Source organism: Neofelis nebulosa, chromosome 2 (genome assembly GCF_028018385.1).
Source record: "Neofelis nebulosa isolate mNeoNeb1 chromosome 2, mNeoNeb1.pri, whole genome shotgun sequence".
Classification (NCBI taxonomy): domain Eukaryota; kingdom Metazoa; phylum Chordata; class Mammalia; order Carnivora; family Felidae; genus Neofelis; species Neofelis nebulosa.
The window spans coordinates 166,515,619-166,538,616 of record NC_080783.1 but is presented as its reverse complement, the minus strand read 5'-3'; the positions used below and the strand labels follow the sequence as shown (position 1 = coordinate 166,538,616).

General features: G+C 39.8%; 1 protein-coding gene across 1 annotated transcript in view; it reads left to right on the top strand.

The window, feature by feature from the left end:
* Positions 1-22,998, top strand: part of IL12RB2 (interleukin 12 receptor subunit beta 2) — a 78,807-nt gene that overhangs the window by 33,459 nt on the left and 22,350 nt on the right. Inside the window, exons 8-10 of the mRNA XM_058717030.1 lie at positions 1,157-1,236; positions 11,898-12,117; positions 22,448-22,648. Of these exons, the coding sequence (XP_058573013.1) occupies positions 1,157-1,236; positions 11,898-12,117; positions 22,448-22,648 (501 nt within the window). The remainder of the gene's footprint in view (positions 1-1,156; positions 1,237-11,897; positions 12,118-22,447; positions 22,649-22,998) is intronic.

The following is a 22,998-nucleotide window of genomic DNA, read 5'->3' as shown; positions in this document are numbered from 1 at the left end:
GGGCCACAGGACCGCCCATAGTATGTGTGGGTGCATGTGCTCCTTCCCTTTTTCTCTTCTCCTCTCCCTGGCTGCTTGTCTTCTCTTTTCCTGGTGGGAGTTAATGTTCCAGAAACTTTGTCTGGTTAAATGGGACTTGTCACCCCAGAAGGAACCCCAATGTAAGCCTCATCTCAAATACATTCTAAGTGTCACAATGAACAAGTTTCATTGGTGCAGTTGAAGCTTGTTTTCAGGGGCTGTTTCTGTGAGTTCCACCCCTGGCTGTAAATCAAAATAAATCTGATAATGGGAGAAATAAAACTATTCACCCACTCACACATGCACATGTGCACACACACTCTCTTTCTCTCTAGCACACAGGAGTTGATTATTCAGTTTCTTATCAAGTCTGTTTGATTGACTTTCTCAAATTAAATTAGGTCATATTTGACCATTGTCTTAAAGATGGTGGTTTTTCCTTCAATCGGTTCATTCTCTGTTTTAGCATCAAGTCGCTAACATTGTCTGAATTGTTCATTTGTACATTTGTCACCTGACAAAGAGTTGTCAGGAGCCTGTTACATTCTAAGCACTATGTAGGTATGAGAGATATTAAGATGAATGAGATGGGCTTTCCTTTCAAGTAGATCATGATCTCATGATCTAATGATCTAATGATCATAAAACCAAATAATTATGCCACAACATGGTAAGTTCAGGAATGGACGTGAACACAGAGTTAATCATTTGTATTTTTTATTTTTACAGGATCAAAAATGTGTTCCTTATGATTCATATTTTGGTTTTTCTGCTGAGAATTAATTCTTTCTGCATTCCAATAAAAAAGAAATAATCACACGTACTTTCTTTGAGTTATTTTATTACTACATATTTTAAGAGTAAGTTAGGAATCCAATTTCCTCATCATCATTTTTTTAAATTTGTTTTTAAGGTAAAATTTGTGTTTTCTATGGCCGACACATATGTTCATTGTTTAACAAAAGGAAAGAAATATGGGGGCACAAAGAAAATTGAAATTACCTGACAATCCTACTCTCCTGGAATTGTTTATTAAATAAGCAATTGACTTTAAGAGGTTTTATATTGTGCATGTATGGATGTATACATGTATGTGTGTATACATGAAAATATGGGTTTTTTCCCTTCAAAACAGAGCCTACTGGGACATTAGATGTTTGGTACATGAAACAACCCATTGACTACAATAGACAACAGATCTCTCTTTTCTGGAAGGTAAGTTTTCATTGTCAGTGTAAAATTCAAGAGAAGTATATATTTGGTTGATTTTTTTTGTTTTGTTTTTATTGAGATATAATTAACATATAGAAAGAATTATATATTTGAACAATGTTTAAGGCCAAAAAAAAAAAAAAAGTTTTATTTCCATAGTGGCTTTATACAAGGCTTCAGAGACTTGGTTGAAGCTCGTTTCCTCAGCGATATCCTCAAGACACTTGACCCAATGTCATTTCCTTTTGTCAGATAAGAGTGAGAGTTCCCACTGAGTTCCCTCCTGCACACAACTGCATCTTTTCCTCACCTGCTTGCATCTGTTCCTATCTCCAGGCATGTCCACACTCTGTCCCACTGCACCATTTCTTCTGCCTCTTGACCCTCCCAGCCACTCTTAATCTCCCCTGCGTATAACATGCCCACCAGTGACCACACCACCTTATTCACTTTTTGGGAAATTAAAGATGGGAAGTCTGTGGATGTGGATATCTAGGAATATATTTGCTATAGTCACTGAAAAGGGAGAGGGTGGAAAGAAGGCTGTTCTACCTCAGGAACTCAAGTAATTGTAGACAATCGTGTGAAGAGGAATGGAAAGCAACTCCTCCTCAGGAATAGTAGTAAAACAGTAGTGATTCAAACAACCTTCCAGAAAACAGTAAGACCTAATGTTATTACAGGATGTGAGAGTTTCACACAGTGCTGATTCTGGTGTGGTTGCTTCACTTAATCCTTTAAAAACCCTGTAAGGTAGGTCGTAGGTATCCCCACTTAACAAATGGAAAACCTGAGGGTAAGAGAGAGGATGTTCTTCCCACAGTTACCCAGCTACTAAGTGCAGAATTGAGACTGAAACCCCATCCAGAACTCTTTCTGCTCTGTCATGACTCATCTTTGTGAAAAGAAAATACTATTTGAATTGAGCTCCTGATTGGCATGCTGCTAATAAGAGGTTTTCAGGTGAGCTGTACTCCTCTTTACTTCCCTACTCCTGCGTCCCTCTCACTGCACCTCTTCCATTTAAGGGTAAATCAACAGTTTTGGAATCATGAAGCTGATGAGCACGAAAGCAGAAGAGTCAGAGAAATGAATATCAAGTCCTCTGATGGGGTTAGCATGATAGATGTTGATAACTGCAGTTTTCTTCAGTTTTAAGAAATGAGCCAGGCAAGAATTGAGCTCTTTCTCCCTCTTTTCCTTTCTGTCTCACACACGCACAAAATGTCTGGTATGAGACTACTATAAATAGCTTGGTGAGTCATAATCAAGCTCTTCACTTTGAAACTAAAACTACAGCTTAAAATTTATTTTAAAATGAAGCCATGTTTAAGAGCAAGACAATTCTCAAAGCAAGACATTTAGAGTGGCCATAATTTGTGAATATTATAGAAGAACACAGCTCAGTTCTTGAGTGTTGGTTTTCATTTTCACAAGTAAGCAACTGGTTAAAACCAAAATTCCTCCTTCCATAGAGAATCCTTCCCCCTGAGTGTCCTCAGCAGTGATCTGAAGAGATAGACTGTTTTAGTTCCAATAAACATTTTTTAGCCACAGGTAATGCTCAGCCAACATGCATATGCAAATTCTTCTCTGCTTTTCATTTTAATCTTGCCCCTAAGCCCGGAAAAGCCTAAACTCTAAAGTGAGATCTTGGAATTCAAAAGAACTTGAATTCTCTTCTAGTCTACTCTCCTATCATTAGCACTGCTCCCACTCCAGCCAGGACTGACACATGCCCCTGCTTGGACTATCTCGGACAGGGAGAATTCCACTTTGTAAGCAGTCCATGCTCTGGTGGGCATCTCTTACTGTTAGAAAATTTTCCCTTTTGTGGAGCCAGAGTTGTGGGTGCATTGGACTGGAACTGGCGTCACTAAGAAACCAAAAATGTAAATACTAGAAACTTCCTGGCACCAGATGGTGATCAAGACAGGGCAACTTCAAGACCTTCTGTGACTGTCCTGTTTGAGAGAGGCTCCTTAAGGAATGTTGGATCTAGTCCTCAGTTTTTCAGGACTATCACAAGACTAAGTCCTTTTCTGCCAAACCCTGGGCTTCTTCAGTGGCCCCAAATAGGCCTGGCACCTGGCAGTGGCAGTAAAAGACTGACAAGAGTTACTGAGATGAGCAGGCCTGCTTTGACCACAGAGCCACAGAGCCACAGAGCCGGAGGGAATGTAAGCAGCATGCAGGCCCACCACCCATTTCACAAACAGAAACAGGTCTAGGGAAATGACGTGATTCCAAAGAGAGGATTTCAGGTACTGTGGTGCTTGCAGCTGGGAGCCTTCCTAGGCAGAAGTCACTGCTCCTGTCTGGAACCACTCCAGTCCCACTTGTCCTCCTGGGGATTCCCCATGCCACTCTCAGGCAGGCTTGGGAATTGATGGGGTGGTGCCATGACATAAGGGACCTGTTTAAATGTCAGACTAGAAGAAACACTGCAGCCAGATCAGGTGGTTTGTGGTGGGGCCCAAGTCAGACCTCACCAAGGAAAGGAAGCAAAGATGTATGTGTGTTGATTTTGGCTTTTTTTTTTTCACTTTGATCAATACTGGGAACTCCAGTGAGAGGGACACCCTGCCACTGCAAAGAGGGGGATTTCAGGTCTTGGCACCAAAGGAAGCCCCAGGTAAAACCCCATTAGTCTATGAACAAAGTGAGAGCATGTTTCTCTTGACAGCTGGGGGAATGTGAGATGACCTTTCATTATTGTAGGATGTTTACATCAGAAGAGAACAACTTGTTGCTGAATGGGTACAGCCTGGGTGTGTGAGGGAGTGAAGTGTGAATATAGGTGAGTGTGAGTATGTATGTGTGATTGTGCATGTATGTGAGTGATGCGTGCATGTGTGTGAGTGCAGAGAGTAAACGTGAATGTGTGTGTGACTGGGTATGAGTTTTTTATATGTGTGTGGGATGTGAGTGGGAGTGTGGGTATGTATCTATGAGTCTGTGTGTCAGTGTGGGTGCATGTAGGTGAGTGTCTTAGTCCCTTTGGGTACTATAACAAAATACCATAGACTGGGCGGATTATAAACAGAAATCAATTTCTCACAATTATGGTGGCCGGGGTGTGTGTGGGTATGAGTGTTCGTGAATGTGTGTATGGATCAATGTGAGTGTGGGGGTGTGTTGAGGGGGAAGGAGACTTTTGCTTTATTGTTCTGGCTCTTACCTACTTACTCTGGGTTTCTCCTGAAAGCTTTCTTCTAAAGTTCTCTTTCCTCAAAAATATCTGGTAGTATGTTTTGCCATAGCTATTTTTAAGAGAAAAAATACTTTCTTTGTTGAAGCCAAAAAAGTACAACTTAATCTGTGAAATAAAACACCTCAGTATTGTTCAAACAATAAATGCAATAACAAGTAGAAAATGTTGCTCTGTCACAAACAGTGCCAGTGTCATGTTAGAGCTCTTCACAGGGGGCTTTCTAGCATCCACTCCCTCACATTCCCTGTATCTTCCTTCTCGCAAAGATTCATAGTGTTTCCTTTGTTTTGATTAAGCATTTCAATCCATGATTCCAGTACAGATTTCTTTCACTTAACATAGCATGTATCCTTTAGGAAGAAAATCACCTTATAGATAGATAGATAGATAGATAGATAGATAGATAGATAGATAGACAGACAATGTATGGAAAGATATGACAAACCTCATTAACCTTTCCAATTTCCTCTGTTAATTTCTTAATCATGGCAGATCATAAACTTTCTGGAATTATGTTTGAGGCCATGGATCTGGAAGTAGTGTGTATAAATGAAGCCAACTTCACTCCATTCATTCATTCAAACTAGCAAATATATTGAAGGCTCTCATTAGTACTGGACACTGTGCTGCATTCCAGAGATATGGAAGTGAACAAGACAAATGCAGTCCTCAGGTGCTTGAACGCACAGTCCAGGAGAAGGACAGACATGGGGATGATGACAGCACTCAGGTGTTAAGGAGGAGTTCAAGATCCAGCTAGGGAGATGATTATCGAGGTTAGCTAGTAGACCAAGGGAATGGGTGAGGAGTCACAGAGGATCTCTTGCAAGGTAATACTAGAGCTGACCCCAGAAGAACAGGTTAGCTGGGACAAGGGTGGGGGAACATTTGGCAGGAAACAAAGGACTATGGATTCAGCATGTAAAGGATCACTGTAGTGAAGCCCCATCCCATAGAAATATAAAGCAAGCCACAAAGGAGAGTCATATGTATAATTTAAAATTTTCTTGTAGCCACATTTAAAAAATAAAAAGAGACAGGTGGGATCAATTTTAATAATATATTTTATTTAAGCCCAAGTATGTATGGAATATTATCCTTTCAACATGTAAATCAATATTTTAAAATTATTGATCAGCTATTTTACATTCTTCTTACCCTACTAAGTCTTTGAAAACTGGTGTGTCTACTAAGTGCCAGCGGGTCCAGCGGCTAAGAGCTTGCCTCCAGAGGGCAGACACGTCAGTCACACATCAAGATTTTTATGGCTGCCTGCAGCTAGTGGCTCCCTCATGTAGCAAACAGCGCCCCTCTAGGGCCCTCACAAGCAATACAGAAGAGAGTTAGAGAAACTCAGTTCCAAAAGTGGGGAAGATTTGGTGGGTTTTGTTCATTTGTTAAATGACGTAACTCATTCGGATAAACAGCTACCCTCAAATCACAGAAGACGAGAAGAAAGAGAAAAGAACAAGCCCCATACACCAGTTCACAGCAGAGCCTCAGAAAGGTCTGTGACCAGAGGGAGCTTAGTTAGTACATTCTCTTCGTCTCTTTCTCTCTCTATTTCTCTGTGTCCTATGAAGAATATTACAATCCATATCACGTTGCACTGATGAGATGTGTCCTTTGGCCTCCTCATATGAAAGAAATCCAGTAAATGTAGGAAAATATTACTTGTAATCTGATTTATATTGATGTAGAACAAAGGTCTGTCATAAATCCACAGGGAAGATTGGCTGTCAGGAGCCTGAGGCCTTTATATAATTAGAGGAGGCATCCCAATCTCAGAATCAATATTTAAATACAAAAACAACAGATGGGAAGATTTTGATAGTTTTGTTGCAATATTCAACTCTGTCTCCTTTCCTTTCCCAACCCTGGTCCTATCACAGGCTGGCACAGCATTTCTGAAGGTATTTTCAGAAAGAAAGGGTTGTTTTCCCTTGCTTACTAGTCACACATATTATAGTATCTGTAATGTAGAGAATCTTAGTTGGATAACAGAAGGTGGTCAATGACAAAGATAAGAAAGTGGGTAGCAGAGAATTAACAGAAGATAGAAAACAGAGAAAGGAAGTTCAAGTTTTGCTCTAACAAAGTTTCCATTATTTTGCTGATTTTCTGCTACAAAACAAGTTAGAAATCATGATGTCATGAGTTATTAGTATCCATTAAATAAGTTCAGGGTAGCAAAACACCTGGGAGAATCTAGAAAGTGCTAACACGACAGCAGTTAAGAGCTTACCCTCTAGGCAGAACTGAGCTGCCTGGGTTCAGGGTGCAGCCTCACCACCTACTGGCTGTGTGTTCTTAAGCAAGGTGCTTAACCTCTCTGTGCCTTCCTTTCCTCACACATGCATATGGTAATAGTATGTACTACATGAGGCTGTTGAGAAGATTAATGAGAGAATCACGAAAAGCATTTGCTAGATTATTAGGAAGCAAACGTTGTACAGGACTCTGAGGACACAAAGGTGAGCTGACAGGCTCATGGGAGGACAGATCCATAGATGGATCATTTCAATACAGTGATTTTTAAACCTTCCGATGAGGGTTATATTTTGAGGTGCTCCTTCACTTTGGGCTGGGTTGCTGAAAGCCATCATGAGTTCTGAAATCAATACCCAGGCTTAAATTATACATGCTTTGTAATCAACTGTATGACATTGGTGAGATTTTCATACAGAGCTGTGGTGGGATCCAAGTCAAGATGGCTTGACCTTCCATAGATTGGTAGAAGAGTAATATGAATATAATGGAAAAGTGCCAGGTACGGTGATTTTTATATTAGGATAACCGACTAACTCACAAAGTGTCTTAACATTTGCCATGCATCCAGCACTCTTTGAAACTGTTTGCCTCCTTCAGCCCATTGAATCCTCCAGTAAGCCTATGCTATACACAGAATTACCTCATTTTACAGATAAGTAAATTGAGCCTCAGAAAGGTAAAATAATTTGGCCAAGGTCACACAGCTGCTATGTGGTGGAGTAGGAAAAACTAAGTAGCTTTCCAAAACCAACCTTGCCACCCCAAAAGTCTTCATAGACAAAACTGTGACATATTCAAGTTCCCCACCTTTCTAATATGTCTTGACTACAGACTCTCTTCTTTGACATATTGGCAGCTTTGACATATTTTTGTTTGTTTGCATCAGGGAAAGTTAGAATAAAATATTATTTTATGACAAGTACAGTAGGTTTTTTAAAGTCCTAAGAAGACATGATTTATCAATTCACAGAAACACCCTTCTTCCTATATACTTCAAAACAAAATAGGGACATTTGGAGGGCTCAGTTGGTGGAGCATGTGACTCTTGATCTCAGGGTTGTGAGTTCGAGCCCCATGTTGGGTGTACAGAGTACTTAAATAAAATCTTTAAAAAAGCAAACAAAAAACAACAGAGGTCTTGCATTCTGACATGTACCAGATTTTGTCCTATCACAGATACATTTACCAAGGTATTTTTGATGGTGAAAGCCTTTTCACCCAACAGAACTCTCACAATAGTTTGTGAGAGAGCTGTTCACTCTTTGCTTCGTAGACAAACCTGTCAGAAAAGCTAACTTATACTAAGTTTGGACATTGCCTTACACCCACCGTACACCCTCTTACACCCACCTTACACCCTCTTACACCCACTAGGGGGCGCACTAAAAACTTACTTTTCTGTGGGGACTACTTGCATCAGTCTCTTAACCTCTCCAAGCTTCAGCTCCCTCAGGATGGGGAGATGTGAGGACTAAATGTGACAATAGATGTAAAGTTTCTGACTCATGGTATGGCCCAATAAATGATAGTTTCTCCCTATCACTCACCCAAATATACATTAGAATAAAAGAATAAATATTAAAAATAAATACATTAGTGTATATATATGTGTGTGTGTGTATATATATATGTTGTATATATACATGTGTATATAGTGTATATATATGTGTGTATATATATGTATGTATATGTATATTGTATATATATATACATACACATTAGAATAAAAGAAGTTCATCTAGAAAGACCCAGCTGGCTCCTCAGATGGCAGTTCTTTGGGATTCACAGCTTGTCTCCTTGTGACGCAAGGCCTGTTGGCTCTGGAAAAAAAAGAATTCTGGATCTCCACCCTCCCAAAATTGTTGACCTGATGTCTGCTGTTGATGTTCCACATCAGAATATACCACAACCTTGCAATTAGACAAGCTGCTTTCCAACATTGGGCCAGAGAGTGACTGGGGATTCCAACTATGAAACATGGTGCCCCCTGGTGACCAGTTGTCTCAGGCTTGCCAACAGAAGGAGCAGGAGTAGAGGGATCACTAGTCAAGAGCCTTGGATTCCAACCTCAGCTCCTCCATCTATCCCTGGAGAGCCCTTAAGCAAGTCACTTCATGTCCCAGACTCAATTTCCCTATTGGTAAAATGAAATGTTGAATGAACTGTTAAACTGTAGAATCCTGCCTGGTTCTGAAGTTCTGTGATGATATTCCATTAGATCAAGACCAAGTATAATCTGGAGGTGATGTATTACATGCATTATTTGCAAACTTTATGTTATTATTTTTTTAAAAAGCCAAATTGCACTGTTTTCAGTTGCTTCAGGAGACTATGTGCCCAGCTGGATAAATACCTGTTTTCCTTTTGGCTCATTGAGTTTTTTGTTCTATGGACCGTGTTGGACAAATTGTGCCCATTTTCAGATTGGTGAAGGAGACCAATTGCCTGAGTGATGTTAACCTTTATCCTAAAACTTGAGCTTAATATTTTATATAAGCATAACTTGTATGTGTATGTGTATAAGCATATGTGTATGTGTATATATATGTATACATATACATATATATACACACACACATATTTATACATACATATACACATATGTATAAATATGGGATACCATATTTATTTCTCTAACTACCTTAACTCCACCTTCACCTTCTCAATGATATTTTCAACTCCAAAATATGGGATGTGGAGGGGAAAATGCAAGGGTTTGGGTCCAGGCCCTTCACTACCCTCTAGGAACCTTCACTCATCTTTCAGATCCACATCTCTGTTCACTAGGTCACTGCAGTGTGTGGTGTGTGGAAATGAGCTAGATTTCCACAGCAGTCCCTAGGAAGTTCATTGGATCCAAGATGATTTGGCATTTCCTCCTTCTTCCAGCACTCTCCCATAGGATTGAAGGAGATGGCTGATGTGTCTATGAAGGACAGTGAGAGGAAGGTAGTGAGGGTTGAGTTGCAAGGTGGTTTTTTCAATTAGGGCTCTATTTTCTCAGTTGTCAGAGTAAGACTGAAGCCCCTTGTGTTCCTGTCAAGAATGGGGAGCTTTGTGAGCACAGTTAACTCTTGAGGAGTGCCCTAAGGGGTATATGGTGTGAGGGTGGAATTAATAGTCCTATCTCTGGACCTACAGAGGAGATAGGGAAGGATAGAGTGATAGCTAAGGGAATTATCTTCTCCAGTCAGCTTTTGCTTTAACTTATCCTTTTTTTCTCCTGTGACAAAAGGCATGTTTATTTTTTATTTTTTATTTTTTATTTTATTTTAATTTACATCCAAGTTAGTTAGCATATAGTGCAACAATGATTTCAGGAATAGATTCCTTAATGCCCCTTACCCATTTAGCCCATCCCCTCTCCTACAACCCTTCCGGTAACCCCTGTTGTTCTCCATATTTAAGAGTCTCTTATGTTTTGTCACCCTTCCTGATTGTATATTATTTTTGCTTCCCTTCCCTTATGTTCATCTGTTTTGTCTCTTAAAGTCCTCATATGGGTGGAGTTATATGATATTTGTCTTTCCCTGACTAGTTTCACTTAGCATAATACCCTCTAGTTCCATCCATGTAGCTGCAAATTGCAAGATTTCATTCTTTTTGATTGCTGAGTAATACTCCATTGTATATATATACCACATCTTCTTTATCCATTCATCCATCGATGGACATTTGGGCTCTTTCCATACTTTGGCTATTGTTGATAGTGCTGCTATAAACATTGGGGTACAAAGGGCATATTTATTAATAACAGTTCAGAATATCGCAATTTCAAAAGCACTCACTTTAATGCAAACAACAGGCATATAAGATTGACTGTGATGTACAATTAAAATATTAACTTTCTTGGTTCTTGCCAGAACACAAAAATGTCTTCTAGGGAAAGACTGAATGTGCACCCAAAAGAGCCCTCAGCAACATGGCATTCATCTGGTGCATTGACCATGGTTTAAGATCCAGTCCTGGACCTTGTGGATCCAGAAGGGCACCTAGGATAGGACCTGCATTAATCAAGTTCCCAGAGACTGAAATATAAAAAGCTAGATGTTCATGGATTAATTTATAGTGAGGAATGCAGCTGTTGGGCTAACTAGGAGGCTTGAGTCAGCAGATAGGAACATTCTCTCTCAGCATGCTAATTATTTCAGAAGCCAAATTATAATCAGAAGGCCAATTTATTCACTTAAAGTGAAAAACATAAATTTTAAGTAAACCAGATGTTCCTGTTATCCCAGTCTCTCCTGAAAGATAAACTTCACAGGAAACAAAATTATTAGAAGATGGCTTGAGGGGCAGGGAATCAGAGAAAGGGGCATTTGGCAGTCCTAAAATGTGTCTTTTAGCAGCTGCACCCATGAAGGTATAGCCTTGCCAAGAAAATGGTAATGCTTAAAGTCTCACGGGTTAAACCTTTTTCTCCCTGTACTAGGCATGGACGGGTACTGCCATTGCTGGCCTTGGCAGCTCTCCATTTTCATTGCTTCTGTTTCCCATGGTCCTTATCCAAACAGGGTTACAATACAAATAATTAGTTTTCTGCTTACTTTCTGGGATCCCTCCCAAATGATCTCAATTGGAATTCTTGCAATTCCAAAACTCATTAGTCACACATTTATAAACACTGTCTTACTTTCCTAGGACAGATGGCTAATCCAGTTCATGAAGTGTGGATTTTACTAGTTTAGCTCTTGAAAATCTCACTTTTGATTTAATGAGCAGCATTACACTTTCTACATAAAAAGTTTGTGTGTGTGTGTGTGTGTGTGTGTGTGTATTTCACAGATTTAAAAATGGAGATTCAGAGGTGCTGAATGCCTTGCGCTGGCTCACACAGCTAGTAATTGGTGGGGCTGGAACTGAAACCTAGATCATCTGAGTTCAGATTCCACTCTTGTTCCATTGGATGTAATTGAGTTTTCTACTGCTGGAAGTTTCATTTTGAAACAAGAAAGGAAAATCAATGTGTCTTTAAGAATTAGCTTTAAAAAATATTAACTGATTTTTCCCCTAAATGGTGGGTTTTTGTGGAGGCACAAAAATATGCAGTGCAGCAGATGAGAAGATATAAATAAGTCATTCGGATGTAACCTGCTGCTACAGGAGCCATAAGGTCCAGGCACAAAGATCCAGCGACCTTGTTTGAGACTACACAGTAAATGGATGTGTTTCTTTACAGAATATGAGTGTATCTGAGGCAAGAGGGAAAATCCTCCACTATCTAGTGACCTTGCAGGAGGTGGCAGGGGGGAAAGTCACAATGCAGAACATCACAGAACACACCTCCTGGACCTGGATCATTCCCAGAACTGGAAAGTGGGCTGCAACTGTGTCTGCAGCCAACTCAAAAGGCAGTTCCCCGCCTACTCGTATTAACATAACGGACCTGTGTGAGGCAGGTAAGTACCAAGTTTCCTTCAATTAGTGCCTGTGGGAAACTGTATCTTACTTACCTCATATCTCCCACCGGCTCAGCCCAGGGCCTGGCATGAGTAACACAGGAGTTTGGAGCTAACAGCCTTCAGAGGCTCTTTTGCACCTGGCCTTGGACAAGTGAATTAACATGTCTGAACTTCAGTTTCCCCCTCTCCAAAGTAGGGATTATATTATCTGTCTTGCAGCTCATTGTCAGATTAAATAAAGACTAATATATAGTAGGTGCTTAACAAATGTTAGGAAATATTAGTTACATTAAATTGAACACTAATATTTGGCTAATTTTTCTAGAAGCAAGAATAGCATGTGTTGTCAAGTTCTAGAAAAAAATATTCTACACGTAAGCATATTTTAAAACCAATAGTGTTGAAATTCTGGCTGTAATGAAATCATAGTAAAATTTTTCTGTACTATAGCTCTTTATTACACAAATTTAGATATGTACCAATTATCTATATTGAAACTCTCCCAACTAGCTATACACACTTTACAGTTGCATGCTCTGAAAACTAATTTCTCAAGATAAAAGCCTATGATTAGTCAATAAAATGGATATAAATGCTGTTTCTCAAATCTGTATTATAAATAGATTCCATGTCAAGATTACTGGCCTAACTTTTCCAAAAATGCCTAATAAAACTATAATTAAATCCTTTCTTAAAATCCAGTGGAACAATCTTATCTACATGTGAGTCTAGCAATCATCATTTGAAAGAAGTTTCTACTCAAACATGTTTATTTTATATACACTGTTAAATCTTAGTTATATATCTTTTCAGTCATACAGCCATAAACATAGAGATAATAGAGTAGCTAAAAATAACTAGAAGAAAATACAAATAAATATTGATGTAACTTTGGGTTGGTATATGAGTTGGGAATTGCTCTTAGCAGTAAGGGGTTGCTCTTACCAGAGGTCTGACTAGAGTGTCTTTTATTAATTCTCTCACATATAAGAAGTTCAGAGGTAGACAGCTCAGGGCTGATGTGACAGCTTGGTTATTCCAGGCTCCTTCTTTCTGTTCCCTCTGCCAAGTTGGCTTCCATCCTCAAGATGGAAGTGGTCCAAGATGGCTGCCAGAGCTCTAGCTACTTTCTTCTAGGAAAAGAAGGAAGAGAGGAGGGCCCTCACCCTGAGGAGCTTTGTTCCAGGTCACACAACACACTTGGAGTCATTGACTCTGCCTGGTCACCTGGTCACAGGTGCAAAGGAGACTTAGAAATATACTTCAGGCAGCAGTGTTCCCTTGCTAAAGATGGTGAAGAGAGAGTGTTTGGGAGAATGATAACTGGTAACTGATAACCTCTGACAAATGTGGGTAGGTATCTAAGGCAGAAACCCGAAGGAAAAGATGAATTAACTGTATGGAGAAAAAGCTCAAACTGTATGCATAGTAAAATAAAAATTTTTTAAACACCACAAACAAAGCTTTAAAAACGTAGATAGCAATTTGGGGCACCTGGGTGGCTCAGTCAGTTAGGCGTCTGATTTAGGCTCAGGTCATGATCTCACTGCTCCTGAGTTTGAGCCCTGAGTCGGGCTCTGTGCTGACAGCTCAGAGCCTGGAGCCTGCTTCAGATTCTGTGTCTCCCTCTTTCTCTGCCCCTCCCCTTCTCATGCTCTTTCTCTCTCATAAACAAATAAACATTAAAAATTTTTTTAAATAAATGAAATGTCTTAAAAATGTAAATAGCAATTTAAGAAGTGTTTATATCACATTTTCAGCAAAAGGAGATTATCTATCTATCTATCTATCTATCTATCTATTTTTTCAAAATATAAGTGACCAGGGGACATGAACTGGCAACTCTAAATAGAAAAGTAGCAATAAAGATGTGAAAATATGTTCAACCTAACTAGCAATCAATGACATGCAAATTTTGAAAAAACATGAGAAACCAAATCACACTGAGAAAGAGTAAGTAGAGTTAGTATAACCCATGTGGGGAGTGTGTGGGGAAGAGATACGCTTGTAGCCTGCTGGTGGGTATGTAAATTTGTACAACTTTCTGAAGACATTTGGCCGTATGTAACAAACTTCAAATACTAACATATCTTTGACCAAAAAATTTTACCATTAGAAATGAATCCTCAGCAAATGGTAAGTGCTTAGAAGTGTAGGCACAAAGATGTTTGTGGAAAAATTTTTGAAATAGTGAAACACCACAAACAACCTGTTAAATAATAGAGAATGGACTGGCTTAATGTATCATGACTCTCACCTGCCTAATCCCACACTAGCATTAAAGTGATATTCTAATTGTGCTTTTATTGACAAGCAAAAATGCGCATAATAAGTAAAAAGGTAGACTTTTTGTAGTATGTATGGGATGATGCTATTTAAATATGTATTGGGGTGCCTGGGTGGCTCAGTCAGTTAAGCATCTGACTCTTGATTTCAGCTCAGGTCATGATCTCATGGTTCATGAGTTTAATTCCCACATCAGGCCCTTTACTAACAATGTGGAGCCTGCTTAAGATTGTCTCTCCCTGTCTCTCTGCCCAGGCCCCACTCACACTCGGTCTCTCTAAATAAATAAATGAAATGAAATAAAATAAAATAAAATAAAATAAAATAAAATAAAATAAAATAAAATAAAATAAAATAAAATAATAAAATATGTATTAATGGGGTGCCTAGGTGACTCAGTTGGTTAAGCATCCAACTCTTGGTTTCGGCTCAGGTCATGATCTCACAATTGTGAGATCGAGCCCCAAGTTGGGTTCCTTGCTGGGCATGGAGCCTGCTTCAAATTCTCTCTTTCCATCTCCCCCACTTTCCCCACCCTTTCTCAAAAAAAAAAAAAAAAAAAGAAAAAAATGTATTTACATGACTACACATTTTTTGCATCTTAAAAAAATCTAGTAGAATGTATATGAAAATGTTAACAGAGGTCATGACTGCATCATAGGATTACAGGTGATTTTCCTTCTCTTTTGCTTTTTTTTTATAAGTGTATTTATTTATTTTGAAAGAAAGAGAGAGAGAGAGTGAGCAGGGAAGGACAGAGAGAGAGAGGAGAATCCCAAGCAGGCTCTGAGCTATCAGCACAGAGAGCTCAACCTGGGGCTCGATTCATGAACTAAGCTGAAACCAAAAGTTGAATGCTTAACCATCTGAGCCACCCAGGGACTCCCCACTTTTGCTTTCTATATTTTTTTAAAAAATTTTCTTCAGTAAGTACTGCATATATAATTTTTAATATACCCTGTGGGGGTAATTGAACTCATACCACTATTTAGTATCCTGCTGTTGTTAAAATGTAATATGTCAGAATACCTTCTTCAAATGCCACTGCAGTTGGGTCTTGAGGATATAATCTTGGTGAATTTTCTGGGCCTGTTCCAAGTGTTTTATTTATTTATTTATTTATTTTTTAATGTTTATTTAAAGAGAGGGAGAGAGGGCGAGAGGGCACACACTCAGAGGAGGGACAGAGAGAGAGAGAGAGGAAGAGAGAGAATACCAAACAGGCTCCATGCTGTCCGTGCTGTCAGTGCAGAGCCCAACGTGGGGTTCGATACCACAAAGCTGAGATCATGACCTGAGCCAAAAAAATCAAGAGTCTGACGCTTAACTGACTGGGTCACCCAGGCACTCCTACAGATGCTTTATTTAGATTTGGTAACAACTTCTCTAAATGACACATTCATTATGTTAGAGTTGGCCTCTACTTTATTCATTCAGCAGTCATTTATTGAGCGTATACTACATAAGGCAGCTAGAATCCAGCAATAGGTAAAATATACTGTTGAGGTCCTCCAGTTATATTCAGTCATGGGGGGGGGGCAAACAAAAACAAATAAACTCTGGTACAGTGTAACAAATGTGAGATTAGATGGATGCACAGGGAGCTCTAGGAACAGAGAAAAGCTGAAGTATGGGCTTGAAGAGAATGCCAGGGAAGGAGATAACATGTGACCCGAGCATGGAGAGCTCTGTGAGCCAGGTGTGGGAGTGGAGGTGTATGGGTGTGTGGGTTTATTTTAAAGTGAGATCTCAGAAAGCTTGTAAGCTGAGAAAAAGACTTGGGTAGGGAAGAGTGTGAGGATTAAGGGGAGAGAGGGACTAATTAATGGAATGAAGTCCCTGGGGAGGTGAAAGATGGTGGAAAGCAGTGACAAACAAAACACCTGTTTCTCTCCTCTCAGACTGGATAGGTGTTAAAAAAAGGATGAGGCTCCATACAGATGAACATGCAGGGGAGGTAAGATAGGACAGTACTTGAACTGAGCAATAGCGAAGAGAGTTCTGGTCCTGGAAATCTTGGAGTATCAAGGATCTATGCTTCTCCTAAGACCACACCTGAACCACCCAATACCCTGCACGTCCCAGGTGACATAGAGGACACACTGGCAAATTACATGGTCCCACCCTTGAGCGCTCTTGTCTCACACATATTCTGAATGATCTGTAGGGATAACGTACTATGATTTTGTCTCCCTTTCTTTCAGTGTATGTTAATGTATACTCCTCACATACAGAACTTTCCTTTTAGGAAGAGAAAAATAATACCCCCCACAGGCAGAATTATGTTGATTTTGAGAAAGTAGGGAGAGCTTTGTTGTAAAAAAAAAAAAAAAAAGACACCTGCCACAGCATTGCCCATAAAGAAGCACAAGAGTGATTCTGTTGGTTTACGATGAAAATCGAATGTGTGCTAAACCCATAAGTCAGCAAGTGAAAACATATTTAATATTTCAGACCAGTCCCTGTACTCAAGTATTCTCAAAACTATGGGAAAAGTCAGAAGCCAGTACAGGGGCGCCTGAGTGGCTCAGTCAGTTGAGTGTCTGACTCTTGATTTCAGCTCAGGTCATGATCTCACAGTTCGTGAGTTTGAGTCCCACATTGAATTCTGTTCTGAAAGTGGAGCCTGCCTAAAATTCTTTCTCTCCCACTCCCTCTGCCCCTCCCCTGCTTTTATATGCTCTCTAAATAAATAAATAGACAAATAAATAAAAAGTTTTTGACAGAAGCCAGTACAGTCATAAACAGAGACCCATACAGATGTCAGAGACTGAGGCCCCAGGAGGTGAAATAACCTAGCCAAGATCAACAGATCCAATTAGTGGCAGAACTGGACTGGAAAACAAGGCCACCTGTCTCTTAGATAGGTACTTATTGCAAATACCTTATGAACCTTATAACTCTGTTCAGAAGCTCTCAGGGAAAAAGGAGATGGGAAGTTGAATGATTGAGGCTAAAGGAATAATTCTGAAAGGTGATAGAAAGAAGGTGAGTTGTTATCAGAGTTCTAAAGGAGAGAACATGCGCTGACAAACATCATGGGAAGGAAATTCAGGCTGGTTCCTGGTAAATATGATGAGTCAGGCAGAGCAATGCCAAGTTGATTTGCCTAGCAAATTCCAGAGAAATCAGTGGTCAGAAGGGGTCTCTGGCTATTTTAGTCCATCACCTGGCAAAGGTACTGGAACCTATAGGTGCTCAATCAATATTTACCAAATGAATGCATTTCATTCTCAAAAAAAAAAAAAAAAATGTGGCATAGCCAGGACATTGATAACAAGGCAAATGAATATAAGGGAACCCCTACTGGGGAGTTCCAGTCCCGGACAAGATGGCCAATACTCAGGGTATAGGCCCTCACCACCAAGCACAGTACTGAGGATGCCATTTGAGGGACAGGATAGATGGCTGAGTGCAGTGGGGAATAGTGTTGAAAGGGAGTGCTGAAGTAGCACTTTCTGGTTTCACTCCTTCTTATCACTCATGTTGCCCTGATATGATCATTGCTTAGACATTTCTACTATGGAGCAGGGAAGTCCAGAGAGCAGAACAGGGTAACTTCAGAGAAGCCCCAGCACCTGGCTGTGGAAGGGAGCTTAGAGCAAAGACTGCCTCTGAGCTGGCTGGTCCTTGAGATTTCTCCTGCCATCTACCCCATGGGCCTGGCAATTACAAAAGAGAGTAACAGTCCCAATCCCCCATGCAGAGCAGTGCCAGCCATTAAGACATGAGTACTGGGTTCTGGAGGTACTAAGTATACCTCAGGGGAACCTGAGGACAGGTAGAACACAAGCTAAATCACTGTAGACTCTCTGGCCTGGAACTTTCCACCCTGAAAAGCTCCTCCTCCCCACCTGAACTTACTTGGAGAAGCACAAACTACAGTGAAGCTTTCACTGTCTCCCCACAGAAAGATAAAGGCCAAGGCTGCAACAGCAACCCAAGAAAATAAGACATCCCAAAGGAGAAAGTTAGGAGAAATCTGAGGGGCACAAATTCCAGGAAAGAAAGGCAACAAAGGGAACAACATGTACCATAGAAAATCTCACTAATGCCACAGAAAGAACAAGAGTTGAGAATAAGCATAACAAATATCCTTAGAAAGATTAGAGAGGCTGGTAGAAACATGAATCAGTCAAGTCAGGTGGTTATGAAGAAGCCCCAAATGAAGAGAGTCGGTATGGAAAGTTTAATTGTTGAAATAACACAGCCAATGCGTTGAATCTCAGAAAGGACTCAAGACCGAGTGAGTGGAAGTTTGGGTGAGAGACTTCCAAAAGGCATCAAAAGCCAGGAAAGAAGTTGAAAAATGAGAAAACTTAAAAGACTGAAAGAATAGGAAGAGAAATTATGACAACTACTTAAAAGGAGTCCCAGGCAGAGAAAAAACTAAATGAAGGGAAAAAAAAATACTTGAAAATATTTATTAAAAAATCTTACTGTGTGTACTGCTCTAGTACAGGACGTCAGTAGTGGGGCAGGCTATGCATATGTGGGGTCAGGGTACACAGAAAAGCTCTGCACCTTCCACTTATGCTGCTGTGAACTTAAAGCTTCTCTAAAAAATCAAATCTGTGTTACAAAAGTCTCTGAAAAAAAAAATTAGTAGAAGGTGGAGGATAGAGAGGTCAAAAAAAAAAAGAAAGAAAAAGAAAATAGTGCAGAATGATCAACAGATTGATCCCAAGAATGTAAAGATGGATAAATATCAGAAAAATGTATTAATGTAATTCATCACAGTAATAAAAAAGAGAGAGAAAGGGGTATGTTTTTAACAGATACAGAAAAGTATTTGGTGAAAAATATTTTTTAATAAATAATATTTTACAAAAATAAACCTAATTGGAAACTATGAAGAAACTAAAATGTTTTAGGTTTTTAAAGACTTGCTACCAAAAACCTTCAGCAAATATCATCTTAATAAAGATATATAGGCACAGTCTCCTTAAAATTTGCAACAATGAAAACATAAAAGGAAATAAGTGATTTAAAGATTGAAAGGAGGTGATTTTTTTTTTGGAAAAAAAATTTTATGCTTATTTCTGATAGAGTGCAAGTGGGTGAGGGGTAGAGAGAGAGAAAGAGAGAGAGACAGAATCTGAAGCAGGCTCCGGGCTCCGAGCTGTCAGAGCAGAGCCCAGTGTAGGACTCAAACTCATGAACTGTGAGGTCATGACCTGAGCCAAAGTCGGATGCTCAACCAAATGAGCCATCCAGGTGCCCTGGAAGGAGGGGATGCTTAAGTGTGCAGCTAATAAGATTACTAAGTGCAAAGTTCAACAAAGGCAGCAGACAAATTATTAGAACTAATTAGAAACTTTAGCAGTTTACCAGAAATAAGAATGACACACACAAATGGTAGAAAAAGCATTAGAAAATAAGATGTTATTTAAATAGCAGAACACATGTATAAAGTGTCTAGGAATTAGCCTGTAACAAGGAATGCATAAAAACCTTAAGAAGCTATTTTTAAAACTCCATTGAAAGATATAAAAGAGGATCTGGGGCGCCTGGGTGGGTCAGTCAGTTAAGCGTCCGACTTCGGCTCAGGTCATGATCTTGCAGTTTGCGAGTTCAAGCTCCATGTCAGGCTCTGTGCTGACAGCTCAGAGCCTGGAACCTGCTTTGGATTCTGTGTCTCTCTCTCTCTGCTCCTCCCCCACTCATGCTCGCTCTCTCTCTCTCTCTCTCTCTCTATCAGAAATAAACTTAAAAAAAATTTTTTTTACAAAGATATAAAAGAGGATCTGAAAAATTTCAATTAAACAGCATATTTATGAATGGAACAAATTAACATTGGAACATCATCATTTCACCTTGAATTAAACTATAAATTTAACTTAATTCCAATAAAAAATAACAGCTGGAATTTCTGGGGACTCTGATAAACTGATTCAAAAGCTATATGGAAGAATAAAGTGTCATAAATATCCTGGACCACTTTGGAAAATGAAGGGCAAAATGAGGAGGGGACTTTACCAACCAAATAGACATCACAAAGCCTAGTAGTGTGAGCACTGTGTTCTCACAAAGAAGCTGACCCCAGACATAGACCCATTAAATATATGGAACTTGGTGTATGGAACTTAGGGATAGTATCCATTAAATATATGGAACTTAGGGATAGTATCACATTTGGAAAAATTGACTCAAAGTGTGGAAAATATAATAAAATCTATTCCCCTTAATAATTGTATTCCCTTAGCTAGATTTGGATTAAAAACTTAAATGTGGCAGGTAAAAACCAGAAGCCAAGAGGAGAAAATGTAATTGAGTACCTTCATGATCCCAAGATGGAAGGATTTCATAAACAAGACTCAAAATGCACAAGCCAGGGGCACCTGGGTTGCTCAATAGATTATGCATCTAACTCTTGATTTTGGCTCAGGTCATGATCTCCCCATGTCAGGATTCTCCCTCCCTCTCTCTCTGCCCCTTCCCCATTCGTGAGCACACTCTCTCCCTCTTTCTTTCTCTCTCACAAATAAACACTTTTTTTAAAAACTGCACAAGCCATAGATAAATTTACCTAAATCAAAGTAAATATTTATGTGCAAACATATCATAAAGTTATCAGAGACTTAAAAAGCTGAAATATATTTCTAGTGTTGAAAGCTGACAAATGATTGATATCTAGAATATAAAACCTATTTCTGTAAATCAGAGAAAAGACAGGAAACTCAACGGAAAAAATGAGTTAAGTATATGAGCAGGGAGTTCACAGAAGGGGAAGTCAGAATGCTAGTAACATATGAAGAAAAGCTCAGCATCATAAGAAATCAGAAAGCAAAAACAAAACCGTAGTTAAAAACTGCTTTGCCTCTACCAGATTGGCAAAAATTAGAAAGTCAGAGATACCAAGTATTGGTGGGGAAATAAGAATCCTTACACTTTGCTTTTCTTTTAAAAAAATTTTTTTAATGTTTATTTTTGAAGGAGAGAGAGACAGAGTATGATTGGCGGAGGGTGGGGGGGGGGGGGTGCCCAGGGAGAGAAAGGGAGACACAGAATCTGAATCAAGCTCCAGGCTCTGAGCTGTCAGCAGAGCCCGACGCAGGGCTCGAACCCACAATCTGCAAGATCATGACCTGAGCCCAAGTCAAAGCTCAACTGACTGAGCCACCCAGGCGCCCCTCCTTATGCTTTTCTTGTTGGAGTGTCAACTGATTGGCTATTTTAGAGATCACTCTGGCTGTGTTTAATGAAATAATACATGTATTTATACTTGAGCAGCTCTGTGCAGATATATCCAGAGACACTCTTGGGACAGGGACACATGAGAATATGGAAGAGAATGTTCATTGCATCCTTGTTTGTGTTAGCAAACAGCTGGAAGGAACCGCCTGATTGTCGCTTGGACAGAAAAAGATTTGAGGTAGCTGTCAGAAGGAATAAGCTGGATTTACATATAGCAGCAGGATGGACATATCCCAGAAATATAATATTAAATGGGAAAGAAAAAGTAAGAAAAAGCATTATATTTACTCCCAGCACATTTCATGAAAATACAAAGCACAAACACAAAGCAACACTAATTTTCAAGGATACGTAGATATCTAAATAAACATATGGGAGGTAGATTAGAAGGATGCATATTATATTCATTACAGCAGGTACCTTTGGGGAATGGAAGATGAAGAGGAAAATAATAATTACACAGGGTCCTTGCACTGATGCCAATTCAGATTTGTTGAAAACAAATATGAAGTCCTTTTTTTTAAATAAAGTTCATTTTGTTTATTTATTCTGAGGCGAGGGAAATGGGGGAAGGCAGAGAGAGGGGGAGAGAATCCCAACCAGACTCCTCACTGTCAGTGCAGAGCCCGACACAGGGCTCAAACCCACGAACTGTGTAATTATGAGTCCAAATCAAGAGTTGGACGCTTAACCAACTGAGCCACCCAGGCACCCCCCCCGCCGCCAAATCTGAAGTTCTTAAAAAGAAATTGTTTTTTTGGAAAACTTTGCTGGGATGAGTTGTTTTTTATATCTTTATCCACCTGTGAATTTGTTTTTGTCCTTCCCCCTTTTCCCCATTAAGAGTTGTTGGCTCCTCGTCAGGTCTCTGCAAACTCAGAGGGTGTGGACAACATGATGGTGACCTGGGAGCCCCCTGGGAAAGCCGCCCCTGCTGTCCAGGAGTATGTGGTGGAATGGAGGGAGCCCCATTCCAGGAGTGACACGCAGCCCCCTCTAAACTGGCTGCGGAGTCCCCCCTACAATGTGTCCGCTTTGATTTCAGGTATTTAATTATTCACCTTCCTTTTGGAGAGTTACTAAGCTCACATTTTTTGGAGGAAGTCACAAGTGGGAACCCAGAACCTTCTTCAGTTTACAGGCAGCTGCATAAGAGGAATAGTAATGACCTAGGGTCCTTCAGGACAGCACCTCAGAGTATACCACTGCAGGCATAGAATACCAACTGATTGACTAAAATCTCTAGTGTTTATGGAAAATTCACGTGCCTGGCACAGAGCCGTATATGCCAAATGCATCATTGAACCAAACAAACATGGCTGAGAGCTAAGTAGTAATCGGTCAGTGTGATGGGCACCTTTCACTTAGGGGTTTAGGTAATTCTCAGAACAATCT